Raw genomic sequence first — 24,913 nt, 5'->3', positions numbered from 1 at the left:
AAAGAGGCAGTAAGTCTTATTGCAAATGGTAGGTACTTACACTTACTCCAGGATGTTCTAGCTAAATAACATATTCCCACTACAGATGGTGAGGGGCTAAAGTGTTCAGAGGGGTTAAAATCCTTCCCCTGTGGTAACTCCTAATGCAGACTAGTCCCCTGAGGTTTTTAAAGCAGCCCAGTCCAGGAAAATTAAAGGGGAACTCCCTAGTTTTTTTTTTCTTTTTACATAGAAGAGAAGCTTATTTAAATGACTGTCAACAGCTAAGGCATATTCTTATTTGATGGTTTGCAGCCTTGATTGCATACTAGAATCACCTGAGGAGCTTTAAAAACTGCAGGTGTCTAGGTCCCACTTCTAGAGATTCTGATTCAGTTGGTGTGGATTAGGTTAGGGCACTTGTATTAAAACAAAACAAAACACTCCTCCAGCCATTCTAATATGCAGGCAGGGTTGAGATCCCCTGCTTTAGTTTCCCTGGGAGCAGATAGAAACAGGAATAAAATTGCCGTCTATGAGGCTTTAGGTGGATATCTAGACCTTATACCTAAGTGACAGTGACCTGTCCCTTGAATCTGCATTATTGATTGGCCTCATTAGTGGCCTGGGTATAGAGAGCTTTAAAACTACCTAGTCACTGAGGCGTCCTGGTGTAGTAGCCTATAAAAGGGGATAGGTATTTTTTTTCTTTTCAACAACAGAAATATTTGTTACTGTAACTGTCTTCTGGTCTCCTGAAAGTTGAGTTCTGAATTGACAGGTCTGTGTAACATGAGATTTTTAAAAAGCAGATATTTAACTTGGCTTTTGCTTCCAGATCTCAAAGGAAATGATTAATAAGAAGCCAGGTATGCCTAGTGTTCTTTGTACCCCCAAATTTGTTCTCTGACCTTTGCTCTCTGCCCCAAGAGGCTGACCTGTCAACAACTGTATCACCCAGGTTTTCTCATCTCTAATTTCCAAAGGACTTTGGCAAATGGCCAATGAGAGGTTGGAGGGCAAGAGGAGTAATGAGCTGGGGCATCTATTGCCTTTCTCATTTCCCGCTGTTAATAGTTTGGGCAGTGGCTGCATTTCTCTACCTATCGCCTCTGCCCAAAGCCCTAGCTATTGCTGGGGTTGTGATAACAGCTCTCTCCTGTCCCTTCAGAACTCTTCTTGCTGTTGCTAATCCATAAATGCTTTATCAGTTCTTGTTATTAACCCAGTCCACACCTCTGTAAACCGTCTCTTTAATGGTTCTGTTCAATTAAACTCATGGAATGAGATGCCTGTCTACTGCAGCATTGACCCTCGATATGATCATGTGACTTGCTCTGTCTGATGAGGCTTTGGCAAACATGACACAAGCAAAGGCTTCACAAGTGCTTGTGAATTGGAACCTGCCCCATGGAATGCTTCCACTGCCCTGTAAGAAGCCTGAGCTATCCTGCTGGAGGAAACATGAAGAGAACAGAGGCACTCTGCTGCAGCCCCTGCCAGTCCTAGCAAATGTTGACAGCCCCAAACAAATGGGAGAGGCCTTTTTGGATCATTCCACACCCGGCTGCCTGTAATGAATGAGCCCAGAAAAGGCAGTCAGAAGAACTCTCCAGCCAATGTACAGGTTCATAAGTAATAAAATAGGTGTTGTTTTAAGAACCAGTCAGTTTGGGCTTGTCTGTTGTGCAAAAATAGACAGCTGCTACAGCGTTGGCTGTACAAGGCTCACCTGCGAATGAAGCCACCGCTGATGGCCATCTGCTCCCGTTCGTCCACCACACGAGCAGGCTGGCTGGCCACCACTCCATCCTGATTGTTGCCCCAGGCTTTTTTATAAGCATCACTTGATTTAAGCCTATGCAAAAAAGAGGGTGAGTAACAAAGGCAAGGGGGTGGAGTGTCAAGTTCATAGCAATGGCTATCTCTTCAAGCCAAGAACCGAACCAAGCAATGAGTTTTAATTTGAGGCATTAGAGAATACCGATATATCATAATATGGACCCAAAGAGTTGGCCACCACCATGCCTCAACTACTCAGCATTTCACTTCCAATTTAATCCATTGCAATTGTCAAGACTGTAACCTTTGCCCACAGTTTGTTCTTGTTTTGGTATGTTTTTGTGGTTTAGGACAACAATTAAGGTAGCTTGAGGACAATCACTTCTATTTCAGTGACAAGGTTATATTTTGAGACACAAAACACACAGGAAAACATACTGGCAAACAGACACAAAACAAGACTGCCAAGTAGAACGTGCACATCACACCACAGCAACACACTGCCTTCAAGAAAAACACACTCTACTGAGTTTTTACACACTATCATGAAGAATTCCCTGTTAAATTATTTCCCCCAATGCATGTGTGGAACTAACCATTCCAACTCTGCATGAAGGACATAAAGGATTGGTGGTTGGCCAAGGGTGATGGTCCTTGAGTTGCCTCTAACATGATCTGAATTAGATAATATATCGGTACTTCCAAACAGTCACCATACATCCAGAGTTGATGTACAAACCTTTGTCCACAGAGACAAAAAGTAAAAGAGGCGTAGTGAAATGAATGCAGGAAAATAGAAGAAAGAACAAGCCATCTAGCATCAAAAAGGAAAACCCCTCTACATAATCTTCATGCACCAGCTACAGGCATGAGTAGAAAGTGAAGCATTCTCATTTAAGCCAAACTACTCCAGAAGTTGACCATTCTCTTTGGCACTAGCAGGACAGTAATAGCCTTCATGAGGATTTGAAACGCAGTTTCAATTGCTTCTTTGTCGGTCTCAAGGGCAGGGTGGGAGTGAGTACAAACTCCTACTTCAAGCTATCCTGGATGTGGCACGAGGGGAGTGGTCTGGAACTGGTGTGGTCTTCACGGGCCATATTTCACTGAGCTGCCTTGGAGAGAAACTTAAAATCCAGGCATACCTGTTGTGCCCAATAGAAACATGTGCAGCTTATTTTGGTGGGTGTGTTGTAATTTAAGGCCATCAAAGATGTTGTTAGGTTCTTTGCATAGAAGAAACCACACACCTTTTAGTCCAAAAATGAAAACATTTCCTTTGGTCCCATTTTCATAATTTCTATTAAAGACATGTACCCCCCACTTTTAAAAATTTTAACTAGACAACCATGGTTATCTATTAAAACTGGCTCTACTATTAAAACTTAATTGGGGAACATAGAACCCTGGAGACATACTAGAAAATGGTACAGATAGAATCTCAGTAACTCCCACAATCTAGTATATAAATCCACAGCCCTTAGAGCTGTCATGATTTGCTGTGCTAAAGAAGCACGGGCCCACTCAGTGGGACAGGATCCAAAAACTAATTTAACAGAGCTCAGTGTCTGGCTTTGTTTTTGTTCCCCCAGCTTCCCATTCCCCTCCGCCTCACATTAAAAGAAGTTACATGGACCTGGTGATGTTTTCTGCTATGTAAATGTCTGGTATACCATCTTTGGCAAAGTCAAGGGGGAGGAAAGTTTGCGTTTCTGAAAGAAGGCAAATCACTGCACTCACAATGCTGCACATAGACTCACATAACTGCCGTACATCTACCATAATCCTTCGAAACATGCCGAGACAGGGCGAAGCCCCCAGAGAGTCCAGGGCACCACCAGACACTGCGTTGTGACACATGGTTTTTACAGCATTATTTACACACAAAGGGATCACTTCGGTCAAGCTTTGAAGCTCAGATAGGGTCTCCTGTGCAGTAAGAGATCTGTGCCCACTAATATGTGAAATTTGTAGGGGTCATCATTTCATCCAAACATTAGAATCCATCCTAAGGGGGCTACCTCTGTTCTTTCTCTACACACAGTTCATAAATGGGGAAAATGTGTCTTTTGGAATTTATCACAAAACAGGTGGAAATCTCACTTGGTGGCAAGTAGCCACTGAAGGATATACAGTGAAATCTTGACTAACTGGAATGCTTTTAAACAAGTCAGTTTAGTGAATTATGTGACTTTCTTAATTAACAGTGGGCCATAGAGGAAAATTTCGTTTGAGGGTGATTGGTGATTATCAGTTAAATTCTTGAGCTACTTTCTTGCCTTAGTCTTAGGGTAGTGAATGTGATCAAATCTTTTCTCCATTATGGTTTCTCTTCATGTGTAGTGGCCTTTCCTCTGAAGATCACCTATTATTGTTTGATCCTTTTAGATGTGGGAGTTATAGAAGAAAGACTGTGTGAAAGAATCCAAGCTACCCAGATTGCCCGATTTCAATTCCTGATGTTAATTTCCCCCCCTTTGTTCATTTGTCTCTTTTTGCCAAAAGTGGAAGGGAGCAAAAATATAAATACATTTGAAGGTTCCAGTTAGCTAGATTCCAGTTAATCATGCTTTACTGTAGATCATTCTTTTTAAAAAGAAGTTTTAAATTCATTTGTAAATTGAGCCCCTCCCCCTCCTAAACAGGAAGTAGGATATTTTAAATCAGCCTCAAAGTTTAAAGGACATGAATGGTCATATAATTAGCTAGAAATCACATCAATTTCTATTCTAAAAGCTAGGATCGGGAAAGCTTTTAGGAAAAAGGTTTCTATTTAAAGGGAAGTGGGAGGGGTGAGGGAGGTCACGTAATGGGTTTAATTTTCCAAATGCATGTAGGACAATCCACTCATGCATTTTTTTCCACAGCTAGTCAAATGAGACTATCTTCCAGAACCCTCATTTTCAGGTTCCTTCTGTTGCAAACCCTTATAACCACATGTCACATTTCTGCTACATTCCAAAAAAGCGTTGCAGAACCTTGAGAACAGTTGAATGTGTTGTGATGTTGTGCATGCAAAATCTACACATTTCAACATTTCGGCCAGTGTACAGGTAGATCTTCCAAGAGGGAGAATTTGAGAGGGATGGGTCCAATTTGGGTAAGGCTTGAGCACTTCTTGCTGAAGGACTCCTTGCCTCTGCCTTGGGTATGGCTGCAGCACCTCTTGTCTAATTGCTGATCAGGTTTGGCAACTGGCGGGCAGTTGAAAGGGTGAGTCACTGTCATAGACTCTAACTTACAGAATGCTTACCTGGGCCAAATTCCCTGTCTTGTTTACTTCTGAATAATCAAACCTCGATATATGTGCTTCTCCTCTTCTAAACCGACCCCTAGTCTTTTCTAAATTGGCAATTTTGACTTTCGGGGTTGGGAGAAAATAAAATTCATTGGGTGCCTCTTTCCCAAGGCTAGTCTCTGCCTCAAAGTACACTTTCTGGAAAATGTTGAAACGTTCGTCAATAAAAGTTGCTGACAGTGAAGCTTTCACTGTAGTATGCCTGATTTTTAATGCATCAACAGTAACTCCCACTAATATCATCTATGCTATGAGATGAATGCATTGGAGACGGTATTGATCTGTTCTGCATGCCACATGCTCATCCTGTCTTTGTGCCTGGCAGGAATGAGCTTTTCAAGGCTTGGAGATGGGCCTTGGGGAACCAAAGCTTCAGGCAGGCAGGCAGCACCTACTTGTTACAGGGACACACACAAAGCCCGCAGAATTTTCCTAGGTCCGTCAAATTCTTTTCTGCTTCTTTCATGTCCTTATTGATTTGGTCCATCCCTTCCTCAATGCGTTCCAGTTGTTCTGATTAAACACAAGTATTTTATCCCCACAGAATGAAGCAGATGGAAAAGGACAAAGAAAAAAAAGACAAAACTTCAGACATTCACTTTGACATTAAAAAAGAAAAAAAAGAAAGAAAGAAAGAAAACTGGACGCCACAGATTAGAGCTGGTACCCAGTACCTACTTGTTACAAGGACATATGAAAAGGCCACAGCATTTCCCTAAATCTTTTAAATTTTTCTCGGCCTCCTTCATGTCTTGGTTGATATGGTTCATGCCTTCTTCGACACGATCGAGTTGTTCTGGTTAGGACAAAGGGATGACAGTGTGGAATGAATTTTTTGGGGGTTTCCAACAGAACATGAGAAATGACTATGTGAAACGGAATTTGAAAGATAAAGAGAGATATTACAATGCATTGTCCAAGTGGATGCATTGCTGTAGACTGCTTCTGCTGCCCTATGCAGGCACAGGAAGGAGGAAATGAACAAAAATGATGCTCAAAATTGTTTGTAATTCAGATATGATGGGATGGGGTATGTAAGCCTGTCTGATTTTGAGTGTCCAGGAAAAAAGCACGGCAGATTCACTTACTCAGATGCCAGTGAAACCCAAGTGAATGAAAAACAGAGCATTAGTTTGTGTGATAGACGTTGAGATTTAACACTACTAGACAAAATATTTGCTTCATCCTTAACAATGTCTCTATTGTGGTTTCTTTAAGCATCCTCAACCAAGTAAGGGTTGAAGGTAGAATCCATCTTTTTGGAGGGGGGTGGATAACAACAACTAAAGTGACAATTAGCAAAGGCTGCTGGATCTTTTTTCTCCTAGCTGTGGCCATCTAGCCAAAAACAGCCTGTGGGCAGTTCTTAGTTTTGAATACTTAATTCATCGAAGCTGTAAGAACAGCAACATCAGCACACAACTTTACAAGGACTAGAACATTTCAGTTCATCCTGCATTGTATGACTTATTTGCTATGAGAGTTTTGGGAGGTGTTTCACTTCTCTGTCCCCTGATCTCCCATTCTCTACCATGGAGGGTATGGTAGATCCCAGCCGCAAGCGGAAAGCAGAGGAAATGAGCACATGAGTCTCTGGAGGAGGAGCAGTGGACCGGAATTTAGAACAGCACTGAATCATCACTGCCAGCAAAGCTGACCTTAGTGTATTGAAGACGTAGATCGATAGCTATATAAAAACAAATTATACTTCTAGGTTGCCAGAGTTACATACACTGACTTGATTAATTTTTCAAAAGTTGCATCACCAAGTTGAGTAAACTACAAATTCAATGAAAGGATTTTTAAAATAGCTTTTAAGACCATTAAAGGAAAGCAGCAATGGGATGTCCTGGCTGTCTAATTACAAAACATAATTACACTTCCACCCCTCTTTTCCTCTACACTTTCATACATGCATGCCTATGCTTCTGGGAGTAAGGGCACACTTAGGGTAAAACTGACAAATACGTTTCCAGTCTATGGGCATAAATAACCACTTAAAAACAGTTTCACATTAAATGGTACAGTGAAATTGTCATTCTGTAAAGCAAAGTTTCACTAGTGACCCAAACCGGGGAGACTGTCCATTTGGAAAACAAGAGTTTATTGTTTTCTATTTTGTGAGGCTGAAGAACAGAATTGAGCTTATTAGGAACCTGGTTTTTCTGCTATGCTTTTCAAATGATTAGTGAACACAAAATTTCAATGTTCATCCAGCACTGGGTAGCTTGAGGAAATAACAGTGTAGTGCTGGTGACCTTTTGCTGAATAAATGCAGGTATAGTAATTAAGGTCTTCAAGACCAGCCTGAAAATGGCTATAAATAAATAAATAAATAAATAAATAAATAAATAAATAAATGGGTATTCTTTACATCCCAGAAGATTTTGTACTTTTAAAACTTCATTCTAGTTTCCTTTAAAAAATGCAATAAATTAGTTTGTAGATCAAATTAATTATCAAATGAAGAGATTGGTTGGGAGGTGGTGGAACCAATCAACATAATCAGAAGAAGAACCATGGTAAGTACAGACAAAAATAGGGTGCCAAACCCCAATCGAATAGTCACTAATGGCTTCCTGGAGTTCTGGGTTGAGATGAGATTGAAGGAATGTCTGGGCCCAGGGGGAAGAATGCCTGTTGGACTCAACTAATGACAGCTGAGATACATACAGGTTCTGGCCTGGGGATATGTATATATTCAGGCATTTGCTCTTCCTGAAGAGCTTCTCTTGAGTTTATGTTTTTTTTTAATCAAAATATTAACTTTGACTATAGTTCAGGAAATCCACTCACTGTGCCTCCAGGGATTAGGAGGTAACAGAAAAATTGGTCCACAAGAATTGGACTTCTGAAGTAAATAATTCAAATGAAAAGATAAAAACAAGCAGATCTAAATCCATATTCTGAGAGCCGGGTTCTGCCATGGTCTCTGACTTGCTCAGTAAGATCACAGCTAAGAGGGGATTCTAAAGATCTTTTAGAAAAGTTGATTCAGAAAATTTTTTATAGCTACCAATGTTGGTTGAGTGTATCTTTATACACAATTATAAGTCAAATGCTTAATTTAAAAAATATCATGGAACCATTTTCTCACAGATATTCTGACAATAACATTAATTTTTAGGGTATACTGAGTTATGTTTGTGGCTATGTTAGGTATATTGGGACTTCTGACCACACCAATAATATCTATGAAGGCATTTCTCAGGAAATGCTTGACAATAACCGATATCCTCATTCCATTCTGAGGTGGACAGCAGCTTCTCGGAGACTGGACCATGCAGTGTCTAGGGCTGACTGCTCCTTCCCTCCCTAAGTTTGCTTTCTGGCTCATTTCTCTGTGTTGTTGGAGCTGGGGAGGAGAATAACATTTTGGGTCAGGAGAGGTATTCCACTAGATAACACTATGTGTTGGGGCAAGAGCTTGAATTTTTTCTTCCATGTTTGGATGACTGGATACTTGTGATAGATCCACCAATGGCAGGATGCTCAGAGGTCAAAATTTAGTCATCTATTCTACTAATCTTACTCAAGTAAGGCATCATGGGGCCCGTGGAATCCTCAACCTGGTAGAAAAATAGCAAGACATCAATGCTATCAATCAGTGTGCAAGCCTTCATGAGTATATCCAGTTATAAAATGAATGCTGCCTGTATGATTTTCATTTTTCTTGGCATTGTTGAACATATGAAAATTCATTCGAATAAATTTAAAACCACATGTGGCTGCCATATTGGACAGTTGCAGCTTTAGTCATTGATAACATATTGGTGAGTGGATTTCAGCAAGAGGGATGTTTTCACAAATACTACTTTTTTGCACTTTTTAAGAAAGTCAGCAAGCTGTCTGGATGAAGCTTGACTTTGCCTTTACTCTTCCAGGCAGGGGTCAATGATTTTACTGTTTAGTTTATTTAGAGTTGATCCCATGAGATTTTTCCCCAAAGCAGCATCTTCAGCATCAAAACAAACATATAACCGAGCAAAGACCAACAAAAGGAACAAGAAATAAGTAAGTGAAAAGTTAAGTCATCACACATTTGTGCTAAGGTTGTTTTAATGGGATTCTCTTGGAGGCAAGAAAAGTCCCAGGACTCAGTACATTTCCAGGGCTGTCTGTCATGCTCAGTGCTCCTTGCTGTCTCCCGATACCTGAGTACAAAACAAGAATTCAGTAAGGAATTTCCGAGTGCAGTCATTTAGCTGGGCAACCTGGAATGGTTCTTTAGGTGGATGGCCATTTCCTGGGAATCCTGTGCAGCTGCAGATTGAAACAGTCAACACCTTTAGTGTTCAGGCATAGAGAGAAGTACTAGGGCATAACTGGAGAGAAATTTTAAAGCAGTTACTGATCTAAACAACTAAATACAGCATATGCAGAATTAAAATGCATTTATGATGGCAATGAAGATAGTTGTTGACTTATGCTCAGCTGTCATTTTAAAAGGCCCTCATCTCCTCTTATACTATAAATAGAATGTGTGAAGTACAATTAACTGAGGAATTCAGCAGTTACTGTGGTGTGGCCACAACTGAAGTGTCTTAGCTGAGAACATTAACTCTCTCGTGGGGAAAATCTGCTCTTCCGTTTTGCTTCTCAGAGAACAGTATGTGGATGTTTCTGGGAATCGTTTGTGCTAAGAATAATATATTTTTGTATTTGTATGAAAATTTGGCAAATTTTTTCTCTAGATTTTTTTCATCAAAGTACAATAATTCATTAAGCATGTTATTCACTTTCTCCCTTTTTGATCTCAGATTTGTATACATTATTTTCCATGATTTTATGTCAGTGCTTTATAGTTAGGGGGATAAAAGACATTTTCCTAAACTTTTGCCCAACCTTTCCTCCTATTGCAGTGCTCCTTTTTTTTTTTTTACCTCCTTCACACACTAATTATTAACTAAGAGAGTTAATAAGGCAGAACAGCTAATTATTTGAATGTATATGTATCAACTTAGCTCTGGAAATGGGGTGCCACTCTTCTGTATGGGCATCTGCTGCTTAATTTAAAAACAAAGAATGTCTTGCTGCATCCTGAGTTTCAAAGTGTGGGACACCACAACGGAGATCAAGCCAGTAAATCTTACAATTATAGCAAAATTATTTGGGGAGTTCTGAAGACTGCCGCAGCCATTATAATTTCCTCAAAATACAACTCCACTAGACTGATTTATTTGCATATAAATCTTGACAATTTGTATTTTAAAAATTGGGGAAGCATTGGTGTTGAGGTTCAATTGCTTTCAAATATGTTTTTATTTTATTGATTGGTATATATTTACTGAAAATTTTGAATACAAGTAAGTAATATAGAAGCATAAGTCCTTACACGACAGCCATGAGGGTTCTCCTCTTATATATCCCTTCAAGAGGGACCCTACTGTGAGGAAGTGTTTAGCCGACACCTCCAGATGCTGCACCTGTGGGATCTGCCACAGCATTTACATGGAGGCCATGCTGTCCCTGGGGTACTTCTAGCCAATGGCTGAGCACAATGGCATTACCAGAGCTGAAGCATTTCTGTCCAATGTGGAACTGTTCTTTGCTCCCGGGCTTCCCATTAGCCTGGCTGAGATGTCCTCAGAGCAGTATTGTATTTGATATCCTTCCTATCAATTCTCCTTCCCCCCTCTTCTCCTCTTGTGTCAGATCCACCTCACAGCCAGGGGGCTTTCTCTGCCTACTCCTCCCTCTCCCCTCGACTGATCACAGACATTTCCCTAATAAATCTCATGCACTTTTAACTGATTCTCAGCATTTGCTTCCCAGAGGACCCCAATGATACACCTTTCTCCAGTCCCTGCATGTCCCCTGTCTTATAATAAATGGTTGCAGGATATTTTTCATGGCATAATTCATCTGGTTGGTCTCCCCACTGACAGACACTTAGGCTGTTTCCAGTTTTATATGATGACAGGTAAGGCATGTACATTCCAGTTTTACATGATTACAGCTAAGGCGTGTACATTTTTCTTTATGTAATTATCAATGTATGTCTGCAGTGTACAATTCTAAGAGTAATGTCTTGGTCAAAGATGGTTGCACTTCAAAATTTGAAAATATTATTAAATTGCTTTTCAAACATTGTTATTAGACTATAGTGCCCATCTCTAGAATGAGAGTTAGTGTTTTCCAAACATATTCCCAGCATTGGTGATCATAAATTTTAAAAATCTGTGTCAGTCTGCTGAAGAGTGGTATGTCATTATTGTTGTTGGTTGAAGCGTGGTTTCATATGTCTGTTTGTGAACTGATGATTTATAACTGACATCCATTTTTATTTTAGTTTGTTGCCCTTTGATCGTTTGCCAAGGCTCTCCGATTTTAGAAAAATGCTTTATGTCTCTTATCTTCATGGCAACATTTTCCCCAGCTTGAGTTTTTTGCTTAGAGTTGTTTGTGGTACCCCATAAACAAAGATAAAAATATAAAACATTTATAGCAACTTACAAGTTTGATTATGGTATCTCACAACAGCTTATTTAACAACTTGTGGAAAAGTTTTTGTGAGTTTTATATTTTTATCTTTGATGCTATAAAACTTTTTCATGATTCTGAAGAATTTTCTAATGCTTTCATAAAACATGATAAAGATAAAATTTTCTCAAAAATCTGTTATTACTGTTAGAATTTAGAATGAAATCAGGTAACTAACTTGCAGCTAAAATTAAATAAGTCATCACCATATGACTACATGTATTGAGACAAAGAAAAAGTTCTGTACTGTCCTCAATTCTACCTGCAGACGCTATACTAAAATGTTGGCTCTTTGATTTTCATCACTTCTAGAGTCTCCATAGTTTTAAAAACAGGTCTAATATTTCAATTGGCTCAGTTTCCCATTTTGCACTGATCCCCCTCAGCATATAACATGTTAAAAATAGCACACAGTTATTTAAGGCATCTCCATAATAACTCAGAAATCAAAATGGCCAGCTACTCACTTAAGATGGTCAAAAGAAATGGACAGCATGATATATATACTATTTTCTCATTCTAACAATTTTAGAGGAAAATGAAATTTATGGGAAAGATTGGAAATAGGGAAATAAAAGGATTCTCACACTGTCTAAAATACTATCATTTAAAAACCAACCAAACAAATAATGAACATTCCCCATCATATATAACAGGGAGGTTAGTGTCATTCATTTAATCATGAAGGGCTCAACAATTCCATACATTTACCTTTACCAATCTTTTCAACAGACAAGAAAAAAAAAGGCAAGGTAATAAAAACTCTATAGTACTCACATTCATACATGTATTTAATACACATCAAAGTGACTATCTGTGTATGCACGTATTTTTTATGTACTTTATTTAGATGAAAAATTGTTCTTACTGAAGAAATCTTGACTTACCTCCTTGTTCATCCAACATAACCAAAGTCCTGATACCAGCATCTTTACTCTATATTCCAAGAATGGTAGCAAAGTTGAAAAAGAGTTAGAGAGAAAAGAGAGAAAGAAAAATCAGTAAGGGGACAATTAGCTCTATTAGAAATGGACAATGAAGAAGGACCCATGAAAAAGAAGGAAAAAATATGGCAAGAGTATTAGGGGCTCAGGAGGGACTCAGAGGAATGGGTCACCTGTGGACTTGCTCTATCAGGGATTCTCAGGTTAGAAGAGGGGTGTGTAGCTCAGTCTCCACAGACAGGGTTGCAGATGGGGCTTGGCATAGAATTGGAACACGTATACTTAATATTATACTGTGACTTTATATTTGGAAAATACAAACACCTACATTTTCATAACACCAAGCACAGAAAGCTAATCTTACAAAATCGTCTAGACTAAATATTCACTGGAACCATGTATCAGAAAGCCTCCGTCAGTAAATTGGGGAGGAATGCCACCTGAGGAAGATGTGTAAGAGTCTTGGAGTAGCGGTGAGCTTTTGAGATTTATCAAAGGAAAAGATTGCTTCACAAAGGCTGAGAAACACAGCTCAGAAAAAAACTCATTTTTCTGTGAGATTTAGAAAAGGGATTGGCAGATGAGAAATAAAGATTATTCTCATGAAATTTCAGAATAAAAGAATTTCAGAATAATCTAAAATAAATATAATTTTATTTCAGATGAAATCTAAATTTATTCTGAAATATAAAATTCTGCACAAAAATATGATGAAGTAATTTACTCATGAGCTTTATCACAGTCTTTATTACAGTTCTCAATGGAAGACCTGTTTCACAAGGTGACTGTTAAGTATAAACAGTTAATAAAATGGTATTGCTTACAGTTTGAATTCATTGTTTTTCAAGGAAAGCTCCTGGGTCCCCTAGAATAAATTCTAAAATTAGACATCTCTCACAGCCCCATTTATTTTCCATGGACTTATTTTAAACTAAGACAGAGAGATGTGTAGTGGAGGTCAACAGAGGGTGTTTATTTTTTTTTAAAAAAACAGCATTTTAACAATTCAATTCCAATAGTGCTTCCAAAAATTAAATAAAATACTAAAAGTGATTTCTGTGACCTTTTATAATTCCCCATTTCAGCGAATGTGACCAGTTAACTCTCCTGGACACAAAAGTCTACCTTACTTTTGAACGCATTTGGCTCAGCTTTAATTGTGAAATCAGGATGTAGTTTGGAGATTGAGGGACAGCACAGATTCGAGAGCCAGACTCTACTCTGGAATTCCTTGAGATTTCATTTTCTAGCTGTGAGACTTCAGGCAAATGTCTTAATTGCTCTGTGCTTCAGTTCTCTCATTTGTCATATATAATAATAGTTAATAGGCCATTGAGTTGTTATGTGAATTAAATGAGTTAATATGTGGCATGTGATGCCAGGCCTATATTTAGCATTAGAGAAGTGTTTATAAAATAAATGCCTTCAGAAAATATATCTATAGCAGGATATCTAGGCAAACTAAAAATACCATTATTATCCACTACCATCAGAAGCTTCTAGACCACTGTTTCTCAAACTTTAATGTGCATATGAGTCCCCTGCACAGGCAATACCTTGTTTAAACATGGATCCTGATTCTGTGGATCCCCGATCCTGGGATAGAGCCCGAGGTTCTGCATTTCTAACTAGCTCTCCCGTGCTGATGCTGCTGGTGCAATGACACACTGAGCAGCACGATTCTAGACCCCAGAAGACATTTCAAAATCTTCTTCTTAAATGTGTTGTAAGGACATCTGTCTACTCTAGCCTGTATTTTAATGATTTCTTTGCCCCTTTCTGCAAATTTTAGCCATTGCTTATGATAAGAAATTATAAAAAGCAGATGGCTTATTCAGGCATATGCATGTGACAATGCAAGTTCTGGTGAGCCCAGAGGCACTGCAGAGCATGTTCTCCTCAGAGCACCCAACTCCAGGCTGTGCATAAGATCCCTGTTCCATCTTGTTGGGGACAGAGGGTGGGAATAGGTGAGTGATTTCAGTTGGGTCAGTCCAGCTCTCACCTGTTTATACTTTTTTGATATGCTCTTATACCCTTTATTTTATATGGAGCTCGGCAAATACAGTTTCACATTTGTTCCATTTAGAGCTGAATGTTTCAACACTGGAATGATGCACAGTATTAATCCAAAAGAGCAAGAGTTTACCCCAACTAGGGAGAACAGAAGCAGTGAACAGGGATCAAGGAGTCAGGCGTGCTGGGCTGTGCTCTTAGCTCAGCCAACAACTACGTGTGAGATTGAAAGAGTCATCTGACCTTTCAGGATGTTTTCTTATCTTTAAGATAAGAGTAGAGTTGCCAAATAAGATTGGGTGTTTGGTAGGTTGATTCATTCACTCACTTGCTCATTCATACATAGATACATTCCTTCACTCATTCACTATTTGTTGAGCCTCCCTTGTGCTCCAGGCACTAAGGATAAAAGGTGGGTAGACAAATGCATGGTTTCTCAACTATGCTTCATGGTGTGACAATTTGTTCAGGTGGGAGGAGCAGGGATCTGGGAATAAGTAAATCTGATTTCCAGACTTCTCTGTGCAATTCTGTTGGTGTAGAGTCACCTGTTCTGTTTCTCCACTTTCCCAGATCTCTGATGGGAATAAAAACTGCCCCTTCACATCCCAGCTTACTTAGGAGGATAAAATGAGCTATGGAATGTAAAGGCTTCTACCATTTCAATTCCACGGGAGGCAGTGGTTCAAGGAGTACATTAAAATAAAGGACTTAATGTGTATGGAATCTCAATCAGTTTAGAATAACTTGCTTTTATTTTATTTTAATTTATTTTTAGATCCTTCTGGTTTTTGTGGAATTCTCACACACAAAAAAGGAAATATTGTAGGAGTTGCTGGTGGACAGGAAATTATGGGCTGTGCATAAGAATTCCCACTCTGGAATCAGGTAGACCTGGACTTAAATTTCATATTTGCTATTTGCACCTGTGTGTGTCAAGCAAGTTACCTAACTGGTGTGTATTTTCATTTCTTCCTTGGTAAAACGGAGATTAAAATGTTGTAATTTTACTTGAATTTTTGATAGCACAGGAGGTAGGCACACCTAACCTGTGCATTGTTCAAGGGTCAACTGTAGTAGTGAAAGGTGGCTACAAGGATTGAGTGGGCTAATATATGCTTGATGATGAAAGCTTCATGATGATGAGTACCTGGCACATAGTACGTTCTCAATAAATGTTAGAATGTACATTTGGCTTCACTGTTTTAATGACAGCTCTTATCAAACTAACTGGATTGTTCTTTGGGGGAACCATCAGATGTGCAAGAGAGAAGGGCAGGGCTGGAGACAGTATCCCAGGGGAGGCAGAATATCATTTTCTCCTCTTCCTCAAAGACTATCATGTTTTAACAGTTAAGAGTGAGAGGAGGTGGTTCTATTTTTGTCTTAGCTCAATTCTCGTTTTCTATTTGAGATTGCTGGGACAATTTTATACCTAAAAACAGAGCAGTTTGAGATGTGAAGGATTTTTGTCCATGCCTTGTTTTTCTTTTTTCCTCTATTTTTTATTTTTCCTTTCTTGCACAGGAACTAAAACCATGTTTGTAGAACATTTTAAAGTCTTTCTTTTGTCATTCGGAGATGCTTTCTCTCTGGCCCAATACCTCCGAGCTGACACTAGCAGAGGCCAGGCGCTCTCTAACCACCAGACTTCCAAAAGACCCACATCTGCCTGAATTTTTCTGAAACAGCTGCCCTGCCTGAATTTTCCATTTTAGCAGAAAGGCTGGCATAAGACAGCTATAGCTTTGGAATGACAATTCTCTTTTCATGGCCAAAGTATGTTGAAAGATAAGTTGGCATAAAAAGAAAAGAAGCTAAAACAGCCACAAAATTTTTGGGAGCTCCCAGGTACCACTTCAGCCTTCTGAATCAGCTGCCCTGAAGCAGTGTGGCTTTTCCTGGGCTGAGTTTTCATAACCCAATGCATTCATGTATAGATGGAATTTAGTGATAGCAGAGGTAATGTTTTTGTCTGGCATCAAATACTCCTCTAGGACACATTCATGAGTCTCCCATCAGAAGTAATTGTCTCCTCTATGCACATAAGGCAGGTATGGCCTTGAATTTAGAGAGCTATTTTCATAGCTGTTTTCCTGCATGAGATCAATTTTTATCTCTTTCCCATCCCCATAGTTAGACATTCCCTACACATTTGTTGAAATGCATCCATCAAAAGAGGCAATAGCCACCTCCAGGCTGGGAACCAAGTGCTATGTTATTTCCAACATTTTTAATATATAGGCATTAGGCTCTTCTAAACTTTCCCTCCTGACCTCTGTGTAACTTTACATCACCCTTGAAATGCTGATGCGGCGGATTCTGCTAAAAATGAGACCCTACCCCACAACCCTGTTACACCGTACAGTCTATGACAGAATGCGTGAAGTCGGACATTCCACTGAAAGTGTGACTTTGTCTTCGGGAGACATCATGCAAGTAGTAACCTTTCCTGTCTTTGAGACTGAATCTCAGTAGAAATTCTGCTCAATTCAAATTATACAGCAGTGATGCACTTTGGGATCATGGGCAAGACCCTGGTATTTCAATGCTCAGATTTCCAAATCAAATCAGTTCCACCCTTGATGAATATTTAATGCTGGTTCTCTTTAAAGAGAATTTCTTTTTTGATTGAAAAGCAGAATATCATCTGAATAGCCAATGCCCTAGGCATAAGAGCTGTTTGACCATAAAAATAAAATAAGCCAGAAGGAAGTAAGAACAGATCAATCTACTCTAGTAATGGCTTGCTCCTAATTTCCTCAGCAGGGAAAGCCTGATACCCTCCTCTCACTTATTAGAGGTAGGAGAGAGCTTCCGCTTATTTTGCTCCTTGTTCTAAGATGCAACTTCATGTTTGATCGAGAAACACTTTAGAGAAGCAAACATGTATGACTCGAGAATCCTACTTCAATGAATACAGCATTTGAGATTCTTTCTTCCTGCCAGAATGAATTAGAGCAGACACTCCCTTTTCAAAACTGGCCAACAATTCCTGCAATTTAAGAAGACACAAACAAGAAGTGTCTGTGGCCCAGGAACTCTGATGGGTGAGGGGCCAGTTCAAAGTGGTGTGGTGCTTTTTTGGTTTGTTTTTAATTTTGAGAGGGTGAAGGGAGAGAGAGAGAGAGAAACATTGATGTGAGAGAGAAACATCGATTGTGGCCTCCCGTACATGCCCCAACGGGAGACCGAACCCGCATGTGCCCTGACCCAACCCGGGCCAAAGTCGTGCCTTCTGATGCATTTGCTCCACCTCATTCCACGTTCTGGGCAGTGTTTTGACATTGCACAGGTGAGCAAATTGGTGATAGTTCTGCTTTAGAAATATACTTCATACGTGTATGTCCATACACGTAAATAAAAAATTTAAAAGATGAGCTTGGAGGCTATGGTTGAAGATGATAAAGATGTATCAAGATAATTACATCAGTGGACTTCTGAGCTCCCTTCAGGTCAACATCAGAGCTCACACAGAAACGTTACTAAATGTTTGTTCCTTTCACTTGCTCTCAGATTGAGGGACAATAAGTCCACCTGAAAGCCTCTCCAGCATTCCTAGAATGAGATTGTCTGCCTCCTTCTTCGTCCTTGAGTATTTCTGCATGAATGGTGTTCCCAGGATAGAGCAAAGGAAAATTTCTCTTCATTTAGAAAGCAAGGGCTGCTTTCCTGTGCTGCCGAGGGCCTTTTAACAGCCTGCCTTCCTATGGGTGCCTATTTGTGCTACACTGCAGACTCAAATTGTCCTTTCTAGTGGTAACAGATTTTATTAAGTCCACCTCCCTGCCCTTCTCAAGTGTCCTGGGAGCTCCTAGTTATCACGTCTCCCTACTTCTCCTGTGGCAATTCTCATTTAGCCATCACATTTCATTCCTAGATGAGAAGCTAAAGTTGCAGAAACAATAGATGTTGGCTTCTGTAGTGTGAAAGGCAGCTGCTCTTCCTTTCACCATTGTAAAATGTATCCTTTTATTTTGTTCATGTAATTGTCTAAGCAATTTATAGTGGCATGAGGCAAGTTGGCTCATTTAATTATTCTGCTAGAGAACCTCCAAGATCTCCAAACATGATAACCACACATGCATTTATATATTGATTATCAGTTTCAAACCATAGCTAAAATAGCATCTCACTGAATAAAAACTATTAGGCTTGTATCATTCATTTAAGATAAATATAACCCACCCCATTCTTTTCCCACTTCATCTCTCCCAAAGGACAAGCTCAATTAATCTATTTATTCTTCCTGGTTGACTGTGCTCTCCCAAACTGGAATCAGTGAATTTTACTGTAAACGGCCTTTCGAGTCCATAATTGCTATCTGACCTATTTTACCCATTTAAAAATAGCTTGGGATTTATTAACCATGCCTTGCAATGGATGTTCAATCCAGAGTCAGGAATATAAAAGAGCTTCTATGTTTGCATTTGGTCTTGATATCTCCCCCTTATTAAAGAATTATCCTCTTATTTTATGAATTTTATGTTATTTCTCTTATTTCATGAATTTTAGTGCCTGACTCCAAACATAACAATTTCTGAAAATGTTATACCTATAAGGGTACATATTTTAAAAAGTCATACATGTGGCTAAAGACAGAAGAGAGTGTCAAAATTAGATGCAATTTAAAGGCATCAACATCACCACAAATAGGTTTTTATGTGGATAATTCCTTTGTGTATTAACAATCACTGATTTGTTTAAAGTGATTCAATCTTTTGTGATTTCATGGGAACATTTACTTGGAAATACTATCCTTCTCTGCTTCTCAGATTGTAAAGGCAGCCTGGGCTGAGAGAGTGGATACTTTGATGACTACCTGACAACTTCAATACGGCATCTCCCTTCCTGTATGGCTTCTGGGTAGGCTCTGTTAAGCTTGGAATCAAGGGGATCATGGCTTTGGGAAAGGCAGTAGGGTCTAGGGAAAGAATATGTGAGCAAAAGGATTAGGTTATCATAAACTACGGTCCCTCCTTACCTCTTCCACCAGTTGCAGCATACGACGGGTACTTTCCAGCGACTAAGATTTAAAAAAAAAACATAAACATCGTAAGTGCAGGCTTCAGAACAGGTCTCGGGAAAACAGAACTCCATTCTTCTCTTCAGAAACACGAAGAGTTACTATCACGTATTCTTTTCCGTTTGTCGCTGAATCACAAAGGTTTTTCCCATTTTCAATCTCTTTCCTGTCAGGCTTTCTACCTAATAAGATTTCCTAAAGCAATTACATTAAAGGTGATCTTCATAAAATCAGAACCATGTGAAGCTGATCTGGATATCAGAGAAAAAATAATCTGGAAAAGAAAATTTTGCATGGGCAGGATGCATGAAAAATGGTCTCAAATACTCAGAGGACTAACTGACCCCCCTAGAATAGGAATATTGAATTTAAGAACAAGCACAATCATGAATTGAGATGAATCTAAATTGAGTTTCTTAGAAAGCTCCTAAAAAACACAATTAGCTGTTCTTATCAAAGCAAATTAAGCTGTCACCTTAGGGTGAAAAAATCAAGCGTATTTGAAGTAACTAGCCTATAGGAGACAGTCATAATAATTATCTTCATCCTTAGATAAGAAAAAATGAAATGAAAGTCTGGGTCGTCAGGTGCTGTGTTGTTACTTTTTTCTTCATCCATTTCAAACTACTAGAATCCAACAACCTGTGTGATTCTTGAAAGCTATGCTTTTAAGTGACGAACTTGGGACAAGATTCTGCAAAACAAGCACGTTACATTCCTGGAAGAGCTGTGAGCAGACTGCCGTTTGGAATAGAATGGCTGTAGGCAGTGGTATGTGTTTAACATCTGGCTTTCCAGAAAAAAAAATATGAGTACATATATGATTTAAGTTTATAACTGATGAATAGCACAAAATTTACATGTAATAAAATACACAATACTCTTTATTAGACATTCCATATAACCAATTGGTTCTCCCTGAAAGCTTTTGTTGATTTGTACTGACCTCTGTGCCTATAGCTAAACAAGGGTAGAACAAGTTATTTCTGGCATGAAGCTGGTTGATATTTTAATTTATGTTAATGAGCACGAGGGAAGTGAAACAATAAAGATGTATGTTAAAACTCTACTCATTTGTCAATGATACAAGAGACTTCTTTGCAGAAGAGAATTTTAGTTTTCAAATACTAGACACTTCTCAAAACAATGAGTCCAGCCCTGATTTGTAGTGTTTGCAGATTCCCACAGTATAAGTACTCTTACCCTGTCTGATTTCTGAGCACATATGGTGTCACTGACAGTGAACTTAGGAAGATTCCTGGTAACGTACCATTGTATCGTATCTCCACACTACAGACCAAAAACATGTCAAGAAATTTGAGAGCATAGATAGTGGTACAATACAGTAAAATGATTAGGCATTGATGAGTTTTGAGTATTTAGTACCTCTGATTTTAATGTCATTTATTTAATCCTTAGTTCATATAATTCAATTTTAATACCAGGTTGCAAAATTCTGGAAAATGTGACAATCAGCTCTCAGAATTGAGCCAGCTCCAGCACACTACTAAGTGTAAGACACCCAAAGTGTAAAGATGTAGCTACTTTAGAGGATCTTGGCTCTCTAGATTTCTAGAAACCGAGAGTTTGGGCTAAGACATTAATTTGTATGTAGGTTTTATAATTAACCCATTGTGGTCTGCAGAGGCCTTCGGCGTAGAGGAAATACAGTTATACTACCCTGTGTGTGTGTGTTAATTTTAATTGAGACATCAGAAATAGCCCTTTTCCCCATCTTTCCCCTGTCTTTTGCTCCCTTCTCATTCTCCATCCCTCACCTCGTCAGCCAGCTGGTCGGCCCTTCGCTGCATCTCTTCCAGCTCATTGCGCATGTCTGCATCTTCGGCCATGGTAGTGGCGGGGGGTGGCTGGGCACCTGGGCTGGGGGGTCAGTGATGGGTTTGGCCACAGAACCTGGGAAGAAGCAGATTTTAACATGTAAGAGCTTATATGTGTATGTGTAGGTGTGCAAAAATGGAAGATATAAGTGGCCCATACTCTGTCTCCATGATTCAGTCATCTTCTGAGCTAGAAGCCCTACTCAAATAGGGGTCAAGAGAATTATGCTGTTTCTCCAACAGACACCATGAATGCATACTTGCCAACATTACCATGGAGGAGGATACCTGTCTACATATGATGTATCTTTTAAGACACAGACCACCCAAGAATTAGGAATGATAGGATGGAGAGAAGTGGTTCTGGTGAGTATTTTTAAATCTCATATTTCTTTATTTTTCTTTTTAATAGCTTTATTGAAGTATAATTGGCATATAATAAATCTCAGATATTTGAAGTGTATAATCTGAGAAGTTTTGACTTATGTATACACACAAAGAACCATGACTACAATTAAGACAGTGAACATATCCACCACCACTGAACACCTTACCCCAGGCGGAGAAACTGCTTATATGCTTTCTGGTACTGAAAATCAGTTTGCATTTCCTAAAATTTTATATAAATGGAGTGATACCATATGCACTAGTTTTTCCTCACTTCTTTCACTTAGCATAATTATTTTGAGATTCATTCATGTTGTAGCGTGTATTAATAGTTAATTCTTTTTTGTTGCTGAGTAATATTCCATTTTATTTAGAGGCATTTAGAAACAAAAGACAGAAAATCTTTAGTCTTTTTTGTTTTTTTAAAAATTTTTAATTTTTTGTTTATTTTTCAGAGAGAGGGTACAGGTGGGAGAAAGAGAGGGAGAGAAACATCAATATGAGAGAGAAACATTTATTGGTTACATCTCATACATGCCCCAAGCATAGACCAAACCTGCAACCTAGGCATGTGCCCTGACAGGGAATCAAATTGGTGACTTTGTGGGGTGATGACATCCAACTGACTGAGCCACACTAGTCAGAGTTAGTCTTTTAAAATTTCTATCAGAGATTGCCAAGAGCACTTATAAGGGGGTGGGCAACTATTTCTTCAAAGAGGGATGGGTTCTTGGCCCTGAAATGTGACCAGCCCATTTTTTGGCTACTCTCTTGAAATCCCCTATGGTACAAATTACAGGTAGACTGACTGAGTTACCTCCAGAGCTAACCAGTCCCCACTCTTCACCCCTTCCTTTCTTCTTCTTTCCATTCTTTTTCCTATGCTTCCTTCCTTCTCAAATATTTATTGAGTACCTGTAATATGCCAGGATAGTGTTAGGCACTAAAAATATGATGATGAATGGGACAGGCAAATTCATTGCTGTCACAGAACTACAGAGCAATTGGGAAGATGGGAAGGAAATAAGGAAATTAGATTATTCAGTGTGAAGCTAATTATATTTGGGAACATACCATGCATGTGCATGGATCTCAGCAGGCCTCCCTAAGGGAGTCATGTCCACAGAAAACACCAGCAGATGAAGAGTTCAAGAAGCTAACTATTTGATAATGATGAAAACTTCTCTGTGAGTAGCACAACTGCAGAAGGCACGGGCTTGTGTCTTGTGGCTAAGAAGGCCACCTGTGCGCCAGAATTTACCCTTCCCCCTTCATGGTATGACACAGTCTCTGGGAAATTGCTGCCCAGTTGGGAATTACATTTCTAGTCCCCATTGCAAGGAGGTGAGGTGGCGCCATGTGACTAGAAATGGCTTATGGGTTGTAGTCAAAATTCTGCATGTACCTGCCAGACTAACACAATTCAAAAGCAGGAATTCCTTTGATACCCTCTCTTTCCCTTTTTGCCAGGAAAAATAGGGCCCTGGAGGATGGCCAGGCTGTGACACAGCAGGAACTTGGACCCCCAAATCTATGCCTGAAAGAAACTTGGTAGTTGACCAGAAAGATCTGAACCTTCATATGAGGTGACAATGTACTTCTACTGAAATGTGAGGGTTTGTTTTGTTATAGCAGCTGGTGTTCCACCAATAAAGGCCTGAGGAAAGTTAAAATGGAAGAGAGGCAGTGCATAGAAACAGGATTTCCTAACTGAAAAACACTGTTGGGTTTGTCCTTCCATTAAAAACTGAAGCTGGGAGTGGAAATTAGATTTAGGGCTTTGGGGCAATACCATGTTTTTATTATCATTGTTGTTGTTATTATTATTACTGCTATTATGATTTGTATGAGAAGCTTTTTTTGCAAAAATAAAACAAAAATAATGAGGAACATACCCATTGGGAGGCAAAGAAGCCAAAGTTCACAGAGGCCGGCCCTTGCCGTGAGCCTGCAGAGTGTGGTTCTATGACCCCAGCTCCCAGGCCCACTGCTACTGTGTTTTCTTGACAGCTAAGGTGGAATTTCTCTGCTACTCTAATTTAGTCCATATTATTAGAATCTTTCACATTTACCACCTCTGTGAAGTAACACAGACTATTCAGAGTTCCTAGGTAGGAGGAATCCTAAAGTAAAACTTCTTTGGAGATAATAGATTTGATGGTTCTTTTGTTCCCAGTGAATCCTGGGCAAAACATCAAATATGAAATCATAGTAAAAAAGAAGAAAAAAGCTTCAGGGCTGCATTCTACTAGTGACATTAGAAAGAAAGGTAGTAAGCTTATGGTAGATTAGTTTTATGAGCAGTCATTTAAAATACCGATCGGGCATCGTACCACAAGCCTGCTAATTTTTGCACACCTATTCTGGCCACCAGAATATGTACTTGTGATGTCATGTAGAGGCTTAAATGTTTGGTGTTTTGCTTAAATGCAGGCCTCCACTTTAGAAATTAGGGATCTAAGAAACAGAAATTAGAATAAACTCACACCAAGTCACTCCCAAACCTTAGATGAGCAAAAGCACAATTCCCGTGTCCCCTGAGTGACTGGGACCGACCCTCCAGAACAAAATGGCAGATCATGGAAACAATGAGTAGATTGTGGGCTGGAGCTCACTGGAGTGGGAAAGGGCTTGGATATCAGAAGTCCTGGCTGGGCTGGGAGCTCTGGCACTCAAGTTGCTGGGTGACTCTGGGCAAGTCTATCACTGGCTCTGAGCTTCAGTTCTCTCAACAAGGCAAATAATACCAGTTTCACAGGCTTATTGAAGGGATATGTTTTAAGAAGCTCAGATCTACCTTGTTTGTAAGGATGTGGGGGCTTAATATCGATAAAGCCTTGCTCATTCTGGATAAGCCTATACCCTTTGCCAAGAGTGGAACAAATCCAATGCCTATTAATTAGTTTTCCTTTACTAACCACTGGGCAGGAGGCATGCGAGCACCCATGGAAGCCTGAAACCGGGGAAACCAGCAGAGTGCCTGAGCCTCCAGTCTCTCAGCAGCACCTGTCATGGGATTACCACATAATGACAAACAAGAACATCTTCTCATCCTCTTCTCCCTCTTTGTATTTTGCTGCCAGCTTCCTTAGCAGAACTTCCTTCAGTCTAAGCAAGCAACCGACCTTTCCAATTAATAGGTCAGAATATTAGAAGGCAG

The 24,913-nt window shown here is 39.5% G+C and overlaps 1 protein-coding gene across 2 annotated transcripts in view; it reads right to left on the bottom strand.

The window, feature by feature from the left end:
- The window catches only part of SNAP25 (synaptosome associated protein 25), a 78,965-nt gene that overhangs the window by 7,572 nt on the left and 46,480 nt on the right, over positions 1-24,913 (bottom strand). The window contains exons 2-6 of one of the 2 annotated variants that reach the window (XM_024559791.4): positions 21,307-21,442; positions 19,487-19,528; positions 12,430-12,478; positions 5,738-5,855; positions 1,712-1,837 (exon numbers count right to left, since the gene is read on the bottom strand). In XM_024559791.4, the coding sequence (XP_024415559.1) occupies positions 1,712-1,837; positions 5,738-5,855; positions 12,430-12,478; positions 19,487-19,528; positions 21,307-21,378 (407 nt within the window). In that variant the 5' untranslated portion in view covers positions 21,379-21,442. Of the gene's footprint in view, positions 1-1,711; positions 1,838-5,454; positions 5,573-5,737; positions 5,856-12,429; positions 12,479-19,486; positions 19,529-21,306; positions 21,443-24,913 lie in introns of both variants that reach the window. The other variant, XM_024559790.4, reaches the window with a different exon arrangement.

Source organism: Desmodus rotundus, chromosome 6 (assembly GCF_022682495.2).
Source record: "Desmodus rotundus isolate HL8 chromosome 6, HLdesRot8A.1, whole genome shotgun sequence".
Lineage (NCBI taxonomy): Eukaryota > Metazoa > Chordata > Mammalia > Chiroptera > Phyllostomidae > Desmodus > Desmodus rotundus.
Note: the sequence above shows the minus strand (reverse complement) of the source record. Positions and strands in the feature narration are given on the sequence as shown.